Source organism: Galleria mellonella, unplaced genomic scaffold (genome assembly GCF_026898425.1).
Source record: "Galleria mellonella isolate WM207_F2 unplaced genomic scaffold, CSIRO_AGI_GalMel_v1 utg172, whole genome shotgun sequence".
In the NCBI taxonomy this organism is placed as follows: Eukaryota; Metazoa; Arthropoda; class Insecta; order Lepidoptera; family Pyralidae; genus Galleria; species Galleria mellonella.
This window is the reverse complement of record NW_026442015.1, coordinates 3,031,782-3,048,480: the sequence shown is the minus strand read 5'-3', so window position 1 is coordinate 3,048,480 and position 16,699 is coordinate 3,031,782. Positions and strand designations below refer to the sequence as shown.

Sequence of the window (16,699 nt, the reverse complement as noted above, 5' to 3'; positions counted from 1 at the left end):
GTTCATATTTATATTATTAGAAACGTGTTGCCCATGGTACTGTTTACATCCATATCCAGTATCCATTGTACATGTCTATAGGCGAACGGTTACCACTTTCCGTCAGGTGAGCAGTCAGCTTGTTAGCCATTCTAAGTTTCATAAAAAAAATCTTATACTCTTTCAAAAATAGTTATAAAAATATCTGACTGGTTTCTTTGTGTGTTTTTTGTCTTTTTTTAAACGTATGTAAATACTGTCAATCACGAATTTTAACAATTACTTAACTGCATCCCGCAGCTTCGCCTGCGTTATAAAATATTTTATGTGCTAAATTAGAATGCCTAGTTTAGTAGTTTTTTGTATGAAATATAACAAACATCCATTCATTTATTGTTACAAACTTTCGTATTTATAATATTAATAGGATAGGAATTATTAAAATTCCTTTATTATTTTACTGAACTAGGCGTTATCTTACGGAAGTCCATATCACTGGTTATTTGATTAGCATTATTTTGTTTAATTCCACTAACATTAGTGTATGTGCCGAGTGTTGACAATCACATACATACTAAATGGTAGCACAATTAAACAAAATAATCAAATAACTGATTCGTTTATTGTCTTCGATTGCCTATAAATTGAGCTTATTTAAGTTTCTTTAAAGATAATAGCATTTCTTATTTTTAAAATTGAATTATTTGAAGGAAAATTGGAATGCTTATAAATCTAGGTATTAGTAATCTTATCCTGTTTAAAACTACTATCGTATTTGATTAGTTGCTACACAAATAAATAAGGATTCAGTTTTGTATGGAATTGGCTATAAGGAAAGTCCCCATAAAATTATCGTTTAAAAATGTTTTTAACTTATCATATTTTGTAATGTAGATGTTTCAATTTACATTTACATTTGATTGCCGCACCTTTGATTTCCAAGATCAAAGTAATATTGCTTGTCATTACAATTATTAAAAACCATCTGGTTTCGGCATAGAATAGGCCACCCCTTTCTTTCCAGTGAGTGTCGTAAGAGGCAACTACCAGAACTTAATGGTTGCAGGATCGGCAGCAACGTCTTTTTTAGAACATCACCAAAGCCTAATTGCAATTGCCAATCCGCCTGCCAAGCGCAGCACTACTGGAAAAGCCTCCTTTTTGAGAAGCCTACGTTCAGCAGTCGATGATAAGAATTATTCTCATGGCAGACTACATAGACATACAGAATACATACAAATTATTAGAAAACTTGTAAAATATTAGATCATTAGTAAGTACATTTATCTCTGCAATAATGAGGGATTTCAATCTACACTAATATTAGACGAGATGTTTCATTATCTACGAAATACGAACAGAGAAATCATTTGAATTTAGAATGCGGATCTGCGTAATTGCATTTAATGTTTGCAAGCAGAATTTGCTTTACAAAGATACACTATTAGCTTCAACCGTTTTAAAACTATTGCGTATAGCATATCATCATAGTCGTAGAATACTGTCGGATCTTTATACGTAATCTTTGTCAGATCCGTCAGTATTCTACGACTATGACGATAGATCGATTGCAAAAAGTTCTGAAAATCGGTCCAGAATTGGCGACATAGGGTATTTAAAATTTTCATGTTCAGAAAGTTGTTTGTGTTTGTGCGATATTTATAATTTGTACGCGAATAATATGTACATCGTACGCGGACGGCTTTATAGTGGCACAATCTTATTCGTTTCTAAACGTATTTACAATATATTCATCGTATGCACAGAGCTTTATAGTGGCACAGAATTATAGAGTTTCTATTTCTACAAATCATTGGTTTCCACGCAGTTTCCGTTCTCAGCTGGAGCATGCGGGCTCGTGACCGGAATAAGGTCGATTCTATAGCCATATATAACGGAACAGATACTAGTTTTAAGAATAATCCATTACTGACGCTTGGGCTCATTTATTTTATAAACGACCTTTTTAACCGCTACACAGGCGTGATCAAGGTGCATACACATCATTGTAAAAAAGATTCTAGCTTTACATTGTAATTAATAAATTCAATTTAAATTGGCCTTCGATTTTGACACATACAAATAAGATGATTGGAATGTGAATGATACATACTGACGAATATCAATTTAGTTATTGTTTTGTGGCTATCTTTTCTTGGCAATGTTCTTAAAAAACGGCATATTACGGTTTCTTAAGGGTCGGCAATGCGTGACGTCCCTGGTGTTACAAGCGTCCATAGGATACGATAATTCCGTTTACCATCAAACGGGCCGTATGTTTGTTTGCCACCATATTAGTATAAAAAATCTTACATAATTAACACCTTAATTATAAATAGATTTTTTTAGTATTATTTTTAATTCATAATTTACCATCACGTTGATGTCATAATATTTTTGTTACCAAAATGTAAACTTAACTTTTTGCTCCGCAACAAATCTGATATTCATTTCTCCTCGTCAAAGGGCGAGATAAAGATGAAGCAACAAATAATTCACATTTGTGAGAAAAATGTCAAGTTTACATCTTGCTCCGCAACAAAGCTGATAGTCTTTTGCCCTCGCCAAAAGGCGAAATAAAAATAAAGCAACAAATGGTTCACATTTGTGAGAAAAATGGTAAATTTACACTTTGCTCCGCAACAAATCTAATCATCTGTTCTCCTCGCCCTTCATAGAGCAACATATGATTCAAATTTATTTAAGTGGTTAAGTTCAAAAGTTTTCTAACTGCCAAGTGTCATCTATTTATATGTTTTATTTATTTGTGTCGCATACAAACTTCTTATGAATATTTTGACTGCATAAAGTTAATTTATACAAATGAAAGCCGAGCCCTACCGAAAACCCGTTCGTTACATTCTTCACAAATCAACTGCAGACATTTACAAATGTTGACTTTCAAATCATTAATATTATAAACACTTTTAAAAATTTTGTAGTTTTCTTTTAAAGTTCTATAAGTGACTAAGAGTGGACGCCTTATCTGTCTAATGGAAAATGGTAACCGTCACCTATAACCATAAGGAGATGGCTGTGTTTCGGTTTGGAGGGTGGGATATGGCGTGAATTTACTGGGTACAGAGGAATAACATCTGAGTCCTCAGGAATGGCAACGCATGGGGAGTATCATGGGCGAAACAGTATACTCTGTTATGTCCATGGTCTGCTCATGTCTATAGGCGACGGTTACCACTTTCCATCAGGTAGGTCGTCAGCTTGTTTGCCATTCTAAGTAGTATAAAAAAAAAAGAACTATGGTATTGTTTTGTATTACCTATAAGCAAACCCGTGTGGTTCAAGTATAGAATAGGTCATCCCTTCCTTTGCCGAAGATGTAAATGGCGATTAAGAGAACTTAATGGTCGAGAAATAAACAGCAGCGTCCCTTTTAAAACATCACCGAAGCCTAACTGCGGTTGTCCACCCGTTTGCCAAGCGTGGCAACTACTGGCAAAACCATGCCTTATGAGGCTTATGTTCAGCAGTGGTTAATGGCTGATATGATGATGAAAAGTGATTTAGGAATTAAAATTATTATTATATCTACAGATTAGGAAGCAATTGTGCTACATAATACCATTTTTTTTTGACAATTAGTTGAATGTATCAATTAGATTATGAAGTGATCATGCAATATTTTTTAAATAATAATAAAAAATAAATAATTAAAAATTGTGTACCACAAAAAAAATTTACTTCTATTGTAACAAAACCAATTATTTTGATCTAAAAACTAAGCTACTTAACCGATTAGGATAAAATTTCTATGGGACCAAAAATGGGGATCAAAAAAGAAATTCCCAAATCCATTTAGAAGTAACAGAGCTATGATGCAACAAACACAAAAAAAAATACAACAGAATTGAGAACCTCCTTCTTTTTGCAGTCGGTTGATATGTTAAGGCTTATTAGGTAGTAACTTAACTAAAAAAGTTTATAATTAAGAATCGGAATATATTAAATAAGCGTTGCAAAAAGGGACAATTATTGAAAAAAACCACTTTGAATAATTTAAAATTGCATGATTACATTAATAAGTGTAATAATAAGTTAGTGGAAAGCCAAAAGTTATATGACATTGATACAGACTACCTAACTTCAAAAATCAATAGTTTAGAATCTTCGCTTCATGATTTAAATACAAAGTATATTATCTCTCAGAAACAAATCCAGGAGCATATTTTAGCAATGGATGATCTGATTGATGTCAGTAAATACAATGCTGACCGTTTTGAGTCGTTGACTAAGCATTGTACATGTAATCACACAAATATATCAAATAATAATTCAGTTGTAACTGTGCTGGAAAATGAAGTTCAGGGTGTTTGTGCCAGTGACTGTAACCCTAAGAGTAGCACAATGGTGTTCTCTGACAGAATAGGCTGTAACTTTGGGTCTATATTGAAGTATCATCTTAAGGGTGATTTATTAAACTACTGCATGCCAGAAGCATCATTTACACAAATAATAAATAAAATTAAGTCTACGAAAATGAACAATATGACCACAATTGTGTTATTTTTTGGTAATAGTATTCAATTAAATAGGCAGGATGTAATTAAAGGAATTGAATATTTATTACAATTAAATGTGTATAAGATTGTATTGTGCGCTTTTCCTTACACAAATAGACATCTTCATAAAAAAATTAACAGTAAGGTACATTACCTGAATAACTTATTACATACATTGACATGTCGTCATAGTGACATTTTGACATTTTTTGATACTAATAGTTTTATTAGTGATTTTTATTTGACAAAAGATACAATGTATCTTTCTAAATCATCTAAAAATAAAATAGCCACTTTAGTGGCTTATAATATTGACTACATGAACAGTTTACATGGTAAACTTAAACATAAAAATGCTGACATAACAGATAATTCTATTAATATTTGTGACATAAGTACTATGACTGCAGATTTAAACTGCTCACAAAGACAAAGGGAAAGCAATCAGAATTAATAATTGTTCATCAGAACATACAAAGTTTTCCCGGCAGTGAGTTAATTATACAATTATTTTTAGAAAAGTATAATATTGATATTGTCTGTTTCACAGAACATTGGCTTAAAGAAAGCAATATGATGTTCAATTTAAATAATTATAACGTTGTCAGCTGCTTCAATAGAAAGTCAGTTAACAGAGGCGGGTCTATGATAATTGCAAGAAATAATATTAAAGTAAAGGAACGTGCTGACATTGTTAGACTTTCTATTGAGTGTTGTATAGAATTATCTTGTATAGAACTAGAAAATTATATCCTTATATGTGTGTACAGGCCTCCTAATAGTGATTACAATGTTTTTGAAGGGGTGATGGAGGATATTTTAAAAAAAGTATTTAATAGTATTAAAAAAATTATTGTATGTGGAGATTTTAACGTTGATATTCTTTGTAACACACCCACATGTACAAAAATTATTAGTTTATTTCAGTCATTTGATTTATGTCATGTCTTTCATGAACCCACTCGTGTAACTGCCACGTCTGCTACTTGTCTTGACAATGTTTTTTGTAACTGCGAGTATACAGAAAAATTCATAATAAATAAACTTCCTTCAGATCACTGTGGTCAAGTTGTTAAGTTTAGCAGTCAAATCAATAAAGTCAACAATAATAAAAAATCAAAAAGACAAATAAACGTTTACAATATTAATAAATACAAAAGCGCGATTAAAAATAAATTGGATTTGCTGTTACAATCTAGTAATAATCCTGATTATCTTTACACCAAGCTAATTAATATTTTATCCGGAGAATATGAACAATTTTTCAAGAAAAAAGAAGTTCATGTTAAATCTAAATTCACGGAATGGGCAACAGTAGGAATACTTAAAAGTAGAAATATTTTGTTTGATTTATACGATCAAAAAAAATATCGATTTGATGACAAATTCACCACTTATGTAAAAAATTATTCTAAAATTTTTAAAAAAGTTTGTATTATGGCTAAGTCTAATTATTTTAATAAACAAATTAAGCAGTCTTCTGACAAAATTAAAACCATCTGGAGCATTATAAATAAAGAAACTGGAAGATCTAAAATAGCCTGTAATCAATTTACATTAAATTATGATAATAAATTAATAACAACAACAAAAGATGTAGTTAATATTTTTGAAGATTTTTTTGCTAATATTCCGATTGATATTACATCTTCTCTGGACTCATCTCAATCTCGAGCAAAAAAATTACTAGAGACTAATATCGGTTGTTGTTCTTTAAGATTTAAATTTTCACATGTTAGCCCCTTTCATATCATAAAAATATTCAAACAGCTAAATTTAAAAAATACGGAAGACCTTTGGGGCATGTCTGTAAAAGTAGTTAGTTCTTTCATAGATATTGTTGCTCCATATCTAGCCACTATTTTTAATAAATGTATTGATAATGGCGTTTTTCCACATTTAATGAAATTTAGCAAATTAATCCCACTATTTAAATCAGGAGATAAATTTGAGCCAGGGAACTATAGACCTATATCTATTTTGCCAGTTCTAAGTAAGGTGTTTGAAAAGATAATGTTAAATCAAATGTTACATCACTTCAGGGTTAACGGACTGCTTCACAGTCAGCAATATGGTTTCACCGCCGGCAAGTCTACCACTGACGCAGGTGTTGCGCTAATGACACATATTTTCGAATCTTGGGAGAGGTCACAGGATGCACTCGGAGTTTTTTGTGACCTATCAAAGGCATTTGATTGTGTGGATCATAAAACGCTTTTGTACAAGCTCGAACATTATGGTATAAGAGATAATGATCTAAAATTAATGAGAACTTATTTAGAGGATAGGGTTCAAACTGTAGATATTGACGGTGTAAAATCTAAGGGAGCTAATATTAAGATGGGCGTTTCACAAGGGTCAATCTTAGGCCCCTTTCTCTTTTTAATCTACATAAATGACCTTCCCTTTATGGTAGAGAAAATTGCAGATATAGTGCTGTTTGCGGATGATACTTCGTTAGTGTTTAAAATTGGACGTCAAAGTAATCAATTAGACGATGTAAATTGTGCTATGTCTGCAATATTAAATTGGTTTACATGTAATAACCTATTATTAAATTCCAGCAAAACAAAGTGTATAAAATTTACACTTCCTAATGTAAGACTAATAAATACACAGTTATTGCTTAATGACGAAATAGTAAATTTTGTTAATGATACAGTTTTTTTAGGTATAACAGTGGACTCGAAATTACAATGGGGGCCCCATATTTCAAAATTGGCCAGTAGACTCAGTTCTGCTGCATATGCAATTAGAAGAATTAGGCAATTAACAGACGTGGCGACGGCTAAACTTGTATATTTTAGTTATTTCCATAGCATAATGTCTTATGGCATACTGCTGTGGGCTAAAGCAGCCGATATAAATACTATATTTGTTTTACAAAAGAGAGCCATACGTTCTATTTATGGTATGGGTTCAAGAGAGTCATTATGTCAGTGCTTTAAAGACTCAAATATCCTCACAGTTACTTCACAATACATTTATGAAAATATTATGTATACACGGAAGAACTTAGCGAGTTTTAAAAAACTCAAAGACTGTACAAGTAGAAACTTACGCAATATAAATAAGCTTATTTTACCTAAATGCCGTCTGCACAAAATCAGTAATTCATTCTATGGTAATTGCATAAGATTTTATAATAAACTGCCGGAATCTGCATTAAATCTGACAGAGAGGCAATTCAAATCTTATATTAAACAATTTTTATGTAAGAAAGCCTATTACAGGATAGACGAATTCATAGATGACAACATATCAAGTAAATAATTAGTTTATTAGCATACAACGTTATAATTTTATTTTCTCATTGCTTTCTTGATTTAATTGATTAATTTTAGAAATATGAAAGCGTAGCGGTTTTTTGTATTAATTGCCGCATGCATTCTTATGTAAAATGTGAATACTATAACTATCAGATGGCAATTGTGAGTAGCTTTGACGTGGTCTAGTGTTTTGAGTAGTCATGCTCACTAAAATGTCCAGACTTGTGGCGGCGTGGTGGGCCGGGTCATTGGGCTCCCTAAAATATGGTCGAGCGCAGTGATGGCTGGCTCATCCGTCATACTCGTGAACGGGTGCTGCTTGTAGGGACTGGTCTGCTCTAATCACTATGACTGATTTCCTCTTATTAATTGTTTAACCAGTTGGTTATGTATTCAATTTTTTTTTCTTTTTGAGTATTTAATTGAATTAGTGCTAATTGGTGGTTTGTATTCACACAATTAAACTTAAAAATGTAAAATAATAATAAAATTATTTAAAAGAGCATCACGCAAGTTTCTTGCTCGTTCTTCTTGTGATGAGACAGCTTTCCGAACGAGCGGTAAATTAAAAAAAATGTAATGACTTTTCAAAAGTGCTTCAATGTAAGTTTATTTGAATAAATGATTTCTATTCTATTCTATTCTATTCTTAACAGTTAAGTAATCGATCAGCGTGCCGGTATGATTATAAAGGACTACAAACTGATTTTTCCTCCGAAAATTTTGGTAAATTAATATTCTGCCACTCGATTGAAATGGCTTTTTTATTTTACGGAGCAAAATAAAAAAGCCGTCCTCGGTGGCGCAGCGGTCAACACGCCTGCCTGCGACTTGGAGGCCCCGGGTTCGATCCCCGGCCAAGTCATGATGGAAAACGATCTTTTCCTGATTGGCCTGAGTCTTGGATGTTTATCTATATATGTATCTATTATAAATATAGTATCGTTGAGTTAGTATCCCATAACACAAGTCTCGAACTTACTTTGGGGCTGGCTCAATCTGTGTGATTTGTCCGTATAAAAAAAAAACATTTATTTGAATCAGCTTGCTGTCAAATAAACATTGCAATATGTTTAGCCTTATGTTTAATAAAGTTTATCATAATTGCAAGCGTTTTAACAAGATTGCCAGCACCCACATGTTGCAATATGAGTTTGTATGGCAAACACTAGTCGGCACTGACCCAGCGTGATGTCACAATGATATCATCAGTGCATACAAATATTAAAGGCTCGTTGAGATTAGCTTTTATTACTGACGTTATTGCTAATATAGGGTCCGCCGACAATTTGTTTCGCTGCCTCCATTCCTAGCATTTTGCACCGCATAAAAAATTGCGTCAGTCATAACAAAAACTATATGGGGCAAAGAGGAGTAATATTGATATATTTTATAAATATAATTAAATATATATAATATTTTTGCCTTATTGATAGCAAAAATAATTTATTAGCAATTTGCAAGATCGGATCAAATTTAACGAATATATTCTGTAACAGATACACAAACAAAAAAATACAGGCCAACCGGGAACCTTCTTTAGGAAGTTGTTCTTTTGAAAATCTAGAAATTAATCTAAATCATATTAATTTCTTATAATTGTTTGTATCTGTAATAAGTTTACTGTTGTAATCTATTGGAGGAAACAATAAAGGGTATCTATCTACTATGGAACGTTGCAACGAAAACACTATATAATTTCAAAAGTTTTAATCAATTTCCAAAAGGCAGATTTGACGCGACGATTTTTTTTTGATAGGTTCGGATCAACGGCGATGCGTCAGTTTGGACTTATCGCATTATACATAATATCAATAGAGATTACGGTTCCGTATGATTTCATTATTTAATGCGTGATGACGACAAAGGATTTAATTAGTGAAACACACTGTACAATGATAGTCACACTGCATCATTTAATCGATTGCATAATAAAAATTTGATTTTTTTCTATTGTTTATCGTTATCAGTATGAATAAATTTATAATTCCTTTATAATATTAAACATTATCAAAACGCCATATCAAAATGGAAATTGCGAGCTCAAAATAAATATGCAGTCATTGCATTTTTACGTGATTATAAAAAAGAGTTAGGTCGCGGCTTTTTTTTACGCGTACGGGTATTACATCTTCTATGATATCTTCTGTAATTCTAAACTGATTGACTTTCATGTTGGCCCTATATAAATTTTGTTATAATTGTGGTAGTTTTTTTCGTGAAACTACATTTTTAAATAGGAATATTCGTAATAAATTGAAAAAAAAAAGAAAGATTTACATTAAAATAGTGTAATTACATTAATTAGTATATCTACTACTAGAACTTTTAAAAGTATTACAGTATATCTACTGTGATACTTTTAAAAATAACTTTTGTAGACAAAAATCAAGAAATTTACCTAGGTATATAATGTTAAATTAATATAGTACCCAACTCACCCTTTTCTTTCTCCATGATTCCCTCCTTTTCATTCTAGGCAGTGTATGCTGGTTGTACATTATGCTACATTACTCTATTACTATTCGTGCGTAAATATCACCCTCTAGTATCAAGAGTTTCTAGACCGCCTTCGTTTCATACAAGTCCTCTGGTTATGACACTACACTAATACTGCACTATACTATGTAATTATACCCTTCATTATATTCGAATATTACAATCCACTTCAATTTTTAAATTTTTCGTTAACAAGAGTCAAATTGAAATAGTGAACGAACCCAAGCAATAGAGCCAATATTGGCTTCTGAAAATTAATATAAAGTTAAACATTCCCCTTATTATTATATATATTATAGAATATACTATTAGCTATATTATAGAAATATAGAAGATATAATTTTACATTAATGTGAATAAGAGTGGAAAATCGTTTGGTCTCTTTCTTTCGAGTAGTTTCTTTAATTCATAGCATTAAGAAAATGTAAATTAAGGTTTTCCGCATTGAAATCTAAAAAAGACATAGATAAATGGTAACTATAAAAGACGAAGGTAATCAATATGTACATAAGTACCTAATACTGAATAAAAAACAAACTTTGAAAGTACACAACACTTGCACATTATCGCTCACTAAGCACTACTAATAATAATTCTCCAAAAACAATAATAATAATAATTATTATTATTCAATTAGTATTATTTTTTTAATACACATGATTTCTACATTAAAACAACCGACCGTCACATGTCTCATTACAAACTGTGTCACAAAGTAATTTCGTTATCTATCGCGCATAATCAGAAAATAGGTGTTGCTGATAAGAATCAGAATATTCGTGAAATAAACAACAGTATGAATAAATGAATGAAATGTATGGAATGTATTTTTAATCGACACAGGGGGGAGATTGTATTAGAAAACAAAGTCGGCTGTATGGGCAACTCTATAAATCAGGAATGATAATGTATAAAGATTGCCACGGCCATCATGTCTGTGCTGTTCATGTCTATAGGTGACGGTGACCATTTTCTATTAAATGGGCCGTTAGCTTTTTTTACCTTTCAAAATTATTTATAACAATATTTCTAACAAGAGGAGATTCTATCTTTAGATCTTAGCTTTAGATGAATACTATAAAGTTTTAAGCAACCTGCTCTTCCTCTCCCCACTCCCCAGACAACAAACGAATCTATCGTTAAAATAATAATAATAATAAAATCTTTATTACGCACAAAAGAGATATAACAAGGATTATTTATTACATTTATACAGAATGCGCATACATAAAAGGCAGTCTTATCGATAAAAGCGATTTCTTATAGACAACCTGGCATAAATAGAATCGTTTGTACCTTGTATAAGGGGGTTGGAAGGAAATGTAAAACTGTAAATAAATATAAAATTTTACATTTATTATTATATATATGATAGATATATACAGGTGATATTTCACTGGAATCCTTGAATGACGTCACAATAAACTTAAAAAATATCTAGAGCGTACTTTCAGCCAATTACAATCACCGTATCGAATTAATTACTAGAATTAACTACTTACTTCCATTATTTTCGACATCAAATATACAAACTGTAGCTGTAATTACGCAATTATTACGACGATCTATTGTTTAGGTGTTGATGTTTACCAAATAAAGAGACGGTGCAGTACTGACGGTGTGCTATCACGATTTATATGCTATGCAGAATAACAATAACGGCCCACCAAAGTGGTAACTGTGGACGATATGAACCATGGACATCACAAAATATATTTATGCTGGACATGACAGCTTCAAGCACCGAGTTCCAAAAAGAGTGAAAAGAAAGTAGAGGTTTAAGATGATGATGAACTACCCTCATGTGTGTAGGGGGGAGGGTTTGTTAGTAATGCGATTTACCAGTCCCATTGTTAGCAATATACTCTGTCAGGTCGAACTTCACGTGCCCCCTCCCCCAGCCCAGTGAACAAAACGGCAGCTTCGACATATCTCGACGGACAGACCACGTGTCTTGTAGTTTTAAGGCTTCGAATTTTGAAAACCATTAGGTTTGACGACACGGCGTCGGTACGTATGACAATAGGTCTCGATTAGGCAGCGGCTCAGCTCAGGATACCCGCTTGATCAAGTAGAAAAGGATTCCCTTCAATAACTTCTATGACGGCTTTACAAAATTAACATGCCATCAACAACTAGGTAAATCTTATCAGTTACAAAATAATTGTAAAGATCAGTTTAGAATTGACTTAAATATAACGTAATAAAAAAAACAAAACCTTCAGAAGTCTCGCCTAATAATAATCAAATTCGTATAAAATGCGGCACGTATTGTTTCCCAGAGGATACTACAAAAACATTTTATTTTCAATTCCCTTATTACTGTTTCAATACAATAAAATTACAATCTGAATCAAGGCGTATAATTCGGCCGCTGATATAATGTAATCTCGGCAACAAAGCTTATGGTATTAATGTGTACACAAGTGCATAACATTACGGCGGCAACACGTGTTGGCTTTGATGGAAAATTATACACATATTATTGTATTATCTGATATTATATGTAGCCATGATTACCATATTAACAATGATTTAGACTTGCTCCAAGCCTAATCTAATTTTGGTTTGAGATAACGAAAAACGATGCGAATCAATTTCATCTCCGGGGCGGTATAAAAGGTCACAATACCCGATACCTGGGATTGTTAGTAGCAATATATCCTCCCTCATTCTCCTCCACCTTGGTTGACCTCCACGCAATTCCGCCTGGAAACCATCATGGTTAATTTTTATCGTATTTGTCATGGTGGGCTAACTGACCTGCATTCATTCTCATCTACCATCTTTCACTGGCGCCACGCCGGTATACCGATAGTGCGGGCGTAGCTACTATTCCATTTCCACCCAATAAAAAGATAACCGATTCCTAATACGACACATTTTATATAAACGAGTTGAATAGGCATTCCATGTGGACGACATAATGCCATCGAGAGATATACGAAATTAATCATATTATAATTTGTGTAAATAATATATAAAAATATATTAGTAATCCTCCTTTTCGGGAGAGACCTGTACTCATAGTAGTGGGAGGGATAAATGAGATGTAAAACTGCGGGATAAATTTAAACAACATACATAAAATATAAAATTACACAAGTATGTACATATATTTATATATCATAGCGCTATCTCGGTCTTAATTCTTACATACATATGTCATTCATCACTCGAATATTTTACATTTTGGCTCGTTCATCTTATGATCTTATCTTCCATTCATTCTTACATTCCACGTGCTGATAACGCCCTCATCTCTCGTATGACGTAATTACAATATTAAAAAGAAACAATCACTACATTACACTCAGTGATTCACTGACGCCTACACTAAAAGAATATCACGTAAAAAATGACTGAAAACCTAAGAAGCGGTATCCATTTTGATTAACAAACAAAGCCTTAGAAGTAGCGTTGGCATAAACGTTACTCAAACCTAGAAAATAAGTAAATCGACTTGAATCGTAGTTTGATAAATAAAAGTTCATTTGAAGTCGTAAGGTGGGTCGGGGGTACGATTTTTTTTTAATGGGTGATAATAGAATGGTGACCCCGCCTGCGCTATCGATATACGCTAGCGGAGCACCAGTGAGAGATGATAGATGAGGATTAAAAAATAAATCTGCTGGCCTAATAACAAATTCTTAAAGAATTAATCAAGATGGTTTCCAATGGGGAACCGCATGGAGGTCATACTAATAGGGTATATTGCTCGCAATAGGACTGTTAAATCTCCAATACTAACACTCCCTTTCCTCCGATCGGAGAACCAATTACACTGGAAGATTAGTTCATCTCTTATCCTTTAAATGACAGGAGGCAAATAGTATCTATAATGCCTATAATCTACATAACTTAGAGCAAAGCTAAAAGATAAAGATTTAAATAATAATTATTAGTATAACGTTAAATAAATTATAAAATAAAATAAAGTACTATATTGTGCATGTATAATAATATATTTTTTTTGTAAATTAATTTTATTAGAATTTACTTGCAGACAATACTAGTATCGTTCATCGCACAATGTCACAGAACCGTTGTGCATAAGCTATTAAAATAAAAGTCTAAACATAAAATAATTGTTTGTAAATGGGATATAGTTGAAGATCTAATTTATGATAATAATGGATGATTTATATTATATTTCCCAAAGAGGGTTCAGGCAGGCAGCCAGTCGTAAAACTTAAAGCCAAATCTTTTTGTAATATGGATAAAAACATATTACGCCGACCCCAAATAATAACTGGGATAAGGGTAGGAAAATGATGATGAATGGATGATTTATATAATCATTATCATTTTATCCATTTATGGAATAAATCAATCAATAATATTTAGCTGATTCAGACCATAAGACCTTAGTCTAAGAGAGAGAATGTATCTAAGATGGTAAATCTGTTATGAAGGTCTATCTGTTAAATAATGCAAACAATAAAAAAAAAATAGGGTACAAAATAAGATTCTCAATTACCAAAAAAATAACCTCTAAAATAAATTGTTTTACAAGAATGGCAAGCAGGTATATGATAAGTGAACATCAAGTCATAATTGCCCACAACATTAGAGATATTACTTATGTGTGATGTGCAAACCTCTTTGATTTTGTTTCATATGATACATAAAGTGATCTGAAACTCATTTTTTAATTGATTTACAATTACTAATTAGTTGACTAATTATTCAGATTTTTGTACAAAGTGATCAAATAACTGAGTCAATTTAAAATATCACTCAATAAAAATAAGGACATTTTCATTTCATTTAAAAAATGAAAGAAAGTGATCATTTGTCATACCCTTGGTCTAAAGATAAAGGAAAAAAAGTAAAAAGTCATAAATATCTAGAAAGAATGATAAATTTTGAAAATAAAGATAATTAAATGAATTTAAAAATATTATAAGCATTACTTACAAAGCCACTTTTTGCTTTCTCATGGCGGGACATTTTTCTTTTGTTAACATTCAGGTGGACCATTCTGCAACAAATAAGTTTATAATAACTTCAAACATGCCTATATGCATTTACATTCCATATTATAAGGTTTCCATATTTTCAATTCAATAAAACTGTCACCAGAATATCAAATTAAGGGGTTAAATTCCAAATTAATATTAATCATAACAATAACATGATTCATTTTGCTTTGAATATGCTAAAGATGTATTAATAATAATAATATTCTTGGTGCATGAAAAAATTTCATGAGTTATAGGAAATTAATAATAATAATTATTTATACTTGATGTATGTGTGTATAAAAAATTTAATGAATGTGGAGGAAGCGAAGGAGGCTCATTTGAATGAAAGCATTTGACATTCCATTATTTCTGCCCACCCTAACGGGAGACACATATAATATGTACATATTTAATAACATTTATTATATAAAGAACTTTTTTCATCATCCAGATTGCTGATTTACAGTAGTAAGAGTTTAATATTATCCAAAACAGCAGTTCAAATAGGAAAATCCTTAAAAACATTGACAATCCAACTGAAAACTGTTTTAACAATAATATTACAATGTACAATCATTATGAAAATAACATTTTTACATAAACTCAATAGACCTATTCTATAGCAGTTTTAATATTTCAGCTACAATATTGATATCACAGATATTTCACAGATAAATGTTTATTAAATATTATGATAATACATATTAATAACTATTTATTTTTATATAATATGAATGAAGTAGCATGTCACAACTAGTACAGTTGTGACATACTGCTTCATCCATATAAATCTATACTCAATACAATTAATCCAAATAATGATATGAGTATACATACAACGACTAGAATCACAATAATCCCAAATGATTATTCCAACAAGAAAATAGTGGAATCTTGTATACAATACATATCAGGAAAATGAATGTTCAATTAGTTGGTTTAAATAAATTCATTATTTATTTTATATAAAAAAAAATATTATACAAAAAAAAAAATTATAAATTACTGGAAATATAACAAAGAAACAGACTTATTAAAGTATAAACCAACAGTTATATTCCATTGCCATAAACCATTCCATTCCTAAGGACTAAAGAATTATGCCTCTATTGCCTGTACCTAATAATTTCACTACCATAACTATCAATGTTATAAGAACAGATGCTTGGTGGCAGAAACATGAATAGCCAAGCAGATGATATTATATAAATTCTTCTCCTGGTAGAATTTATTTAGAGAGAGTGCCTTGAACCTATTGAAGTTCAAAGCATTTTGTTTCTGTGGTTTTATATATGTTATATCAATTAATTATTCTACAATGAAAATATTGAAATAAAAAGTATGTCAAAGTATCTTCTTAAATAACATACATATATTTTCGATACTTTCCAAAGAAAATGTAATTTATTTCTATAATTTGTTTTATCGCTTAAATTGAAGGTCACGAACGTGAAACCTCAACATTTAG

General features: G+C 31.4%; 1 protein-coding gene across 6 annotated transcripts in view; it reads right to left on the bottom strand.

The window, feature by feature from the left end:
• LOC113514567 (protein diaphanous) overlaps positions 1 to 16,699 on the bottom strand; it is a 49,505-nt gene that overhangs the window by 32,411 nt on the left and 395 nt on the right. For 4 of the 6 annotated variants that reach the window (XM_026898664.3, XM_026898667.3, XM_026898669.3 and 1 more), the window contains exon 2: positions 15,185 to 15,248. In XM_026898664.3, coding sequence (XP_026754465.2) covers positions 15,185 to 15,247 — 63 coding nt within the window. In that variant the 5' untranslated portion in view covers position 15,248. Of the gene's footprint in view, positions 1 to 10,206; positions 10,512 to 10,779; positions 10,941 to 15,184; positions 15,249 to 16,699 lie in introns of those variants that run through there. The other 2 variants (XM_026898665.3, XM_052893202.1) reach the window with 2 other exon arrangements.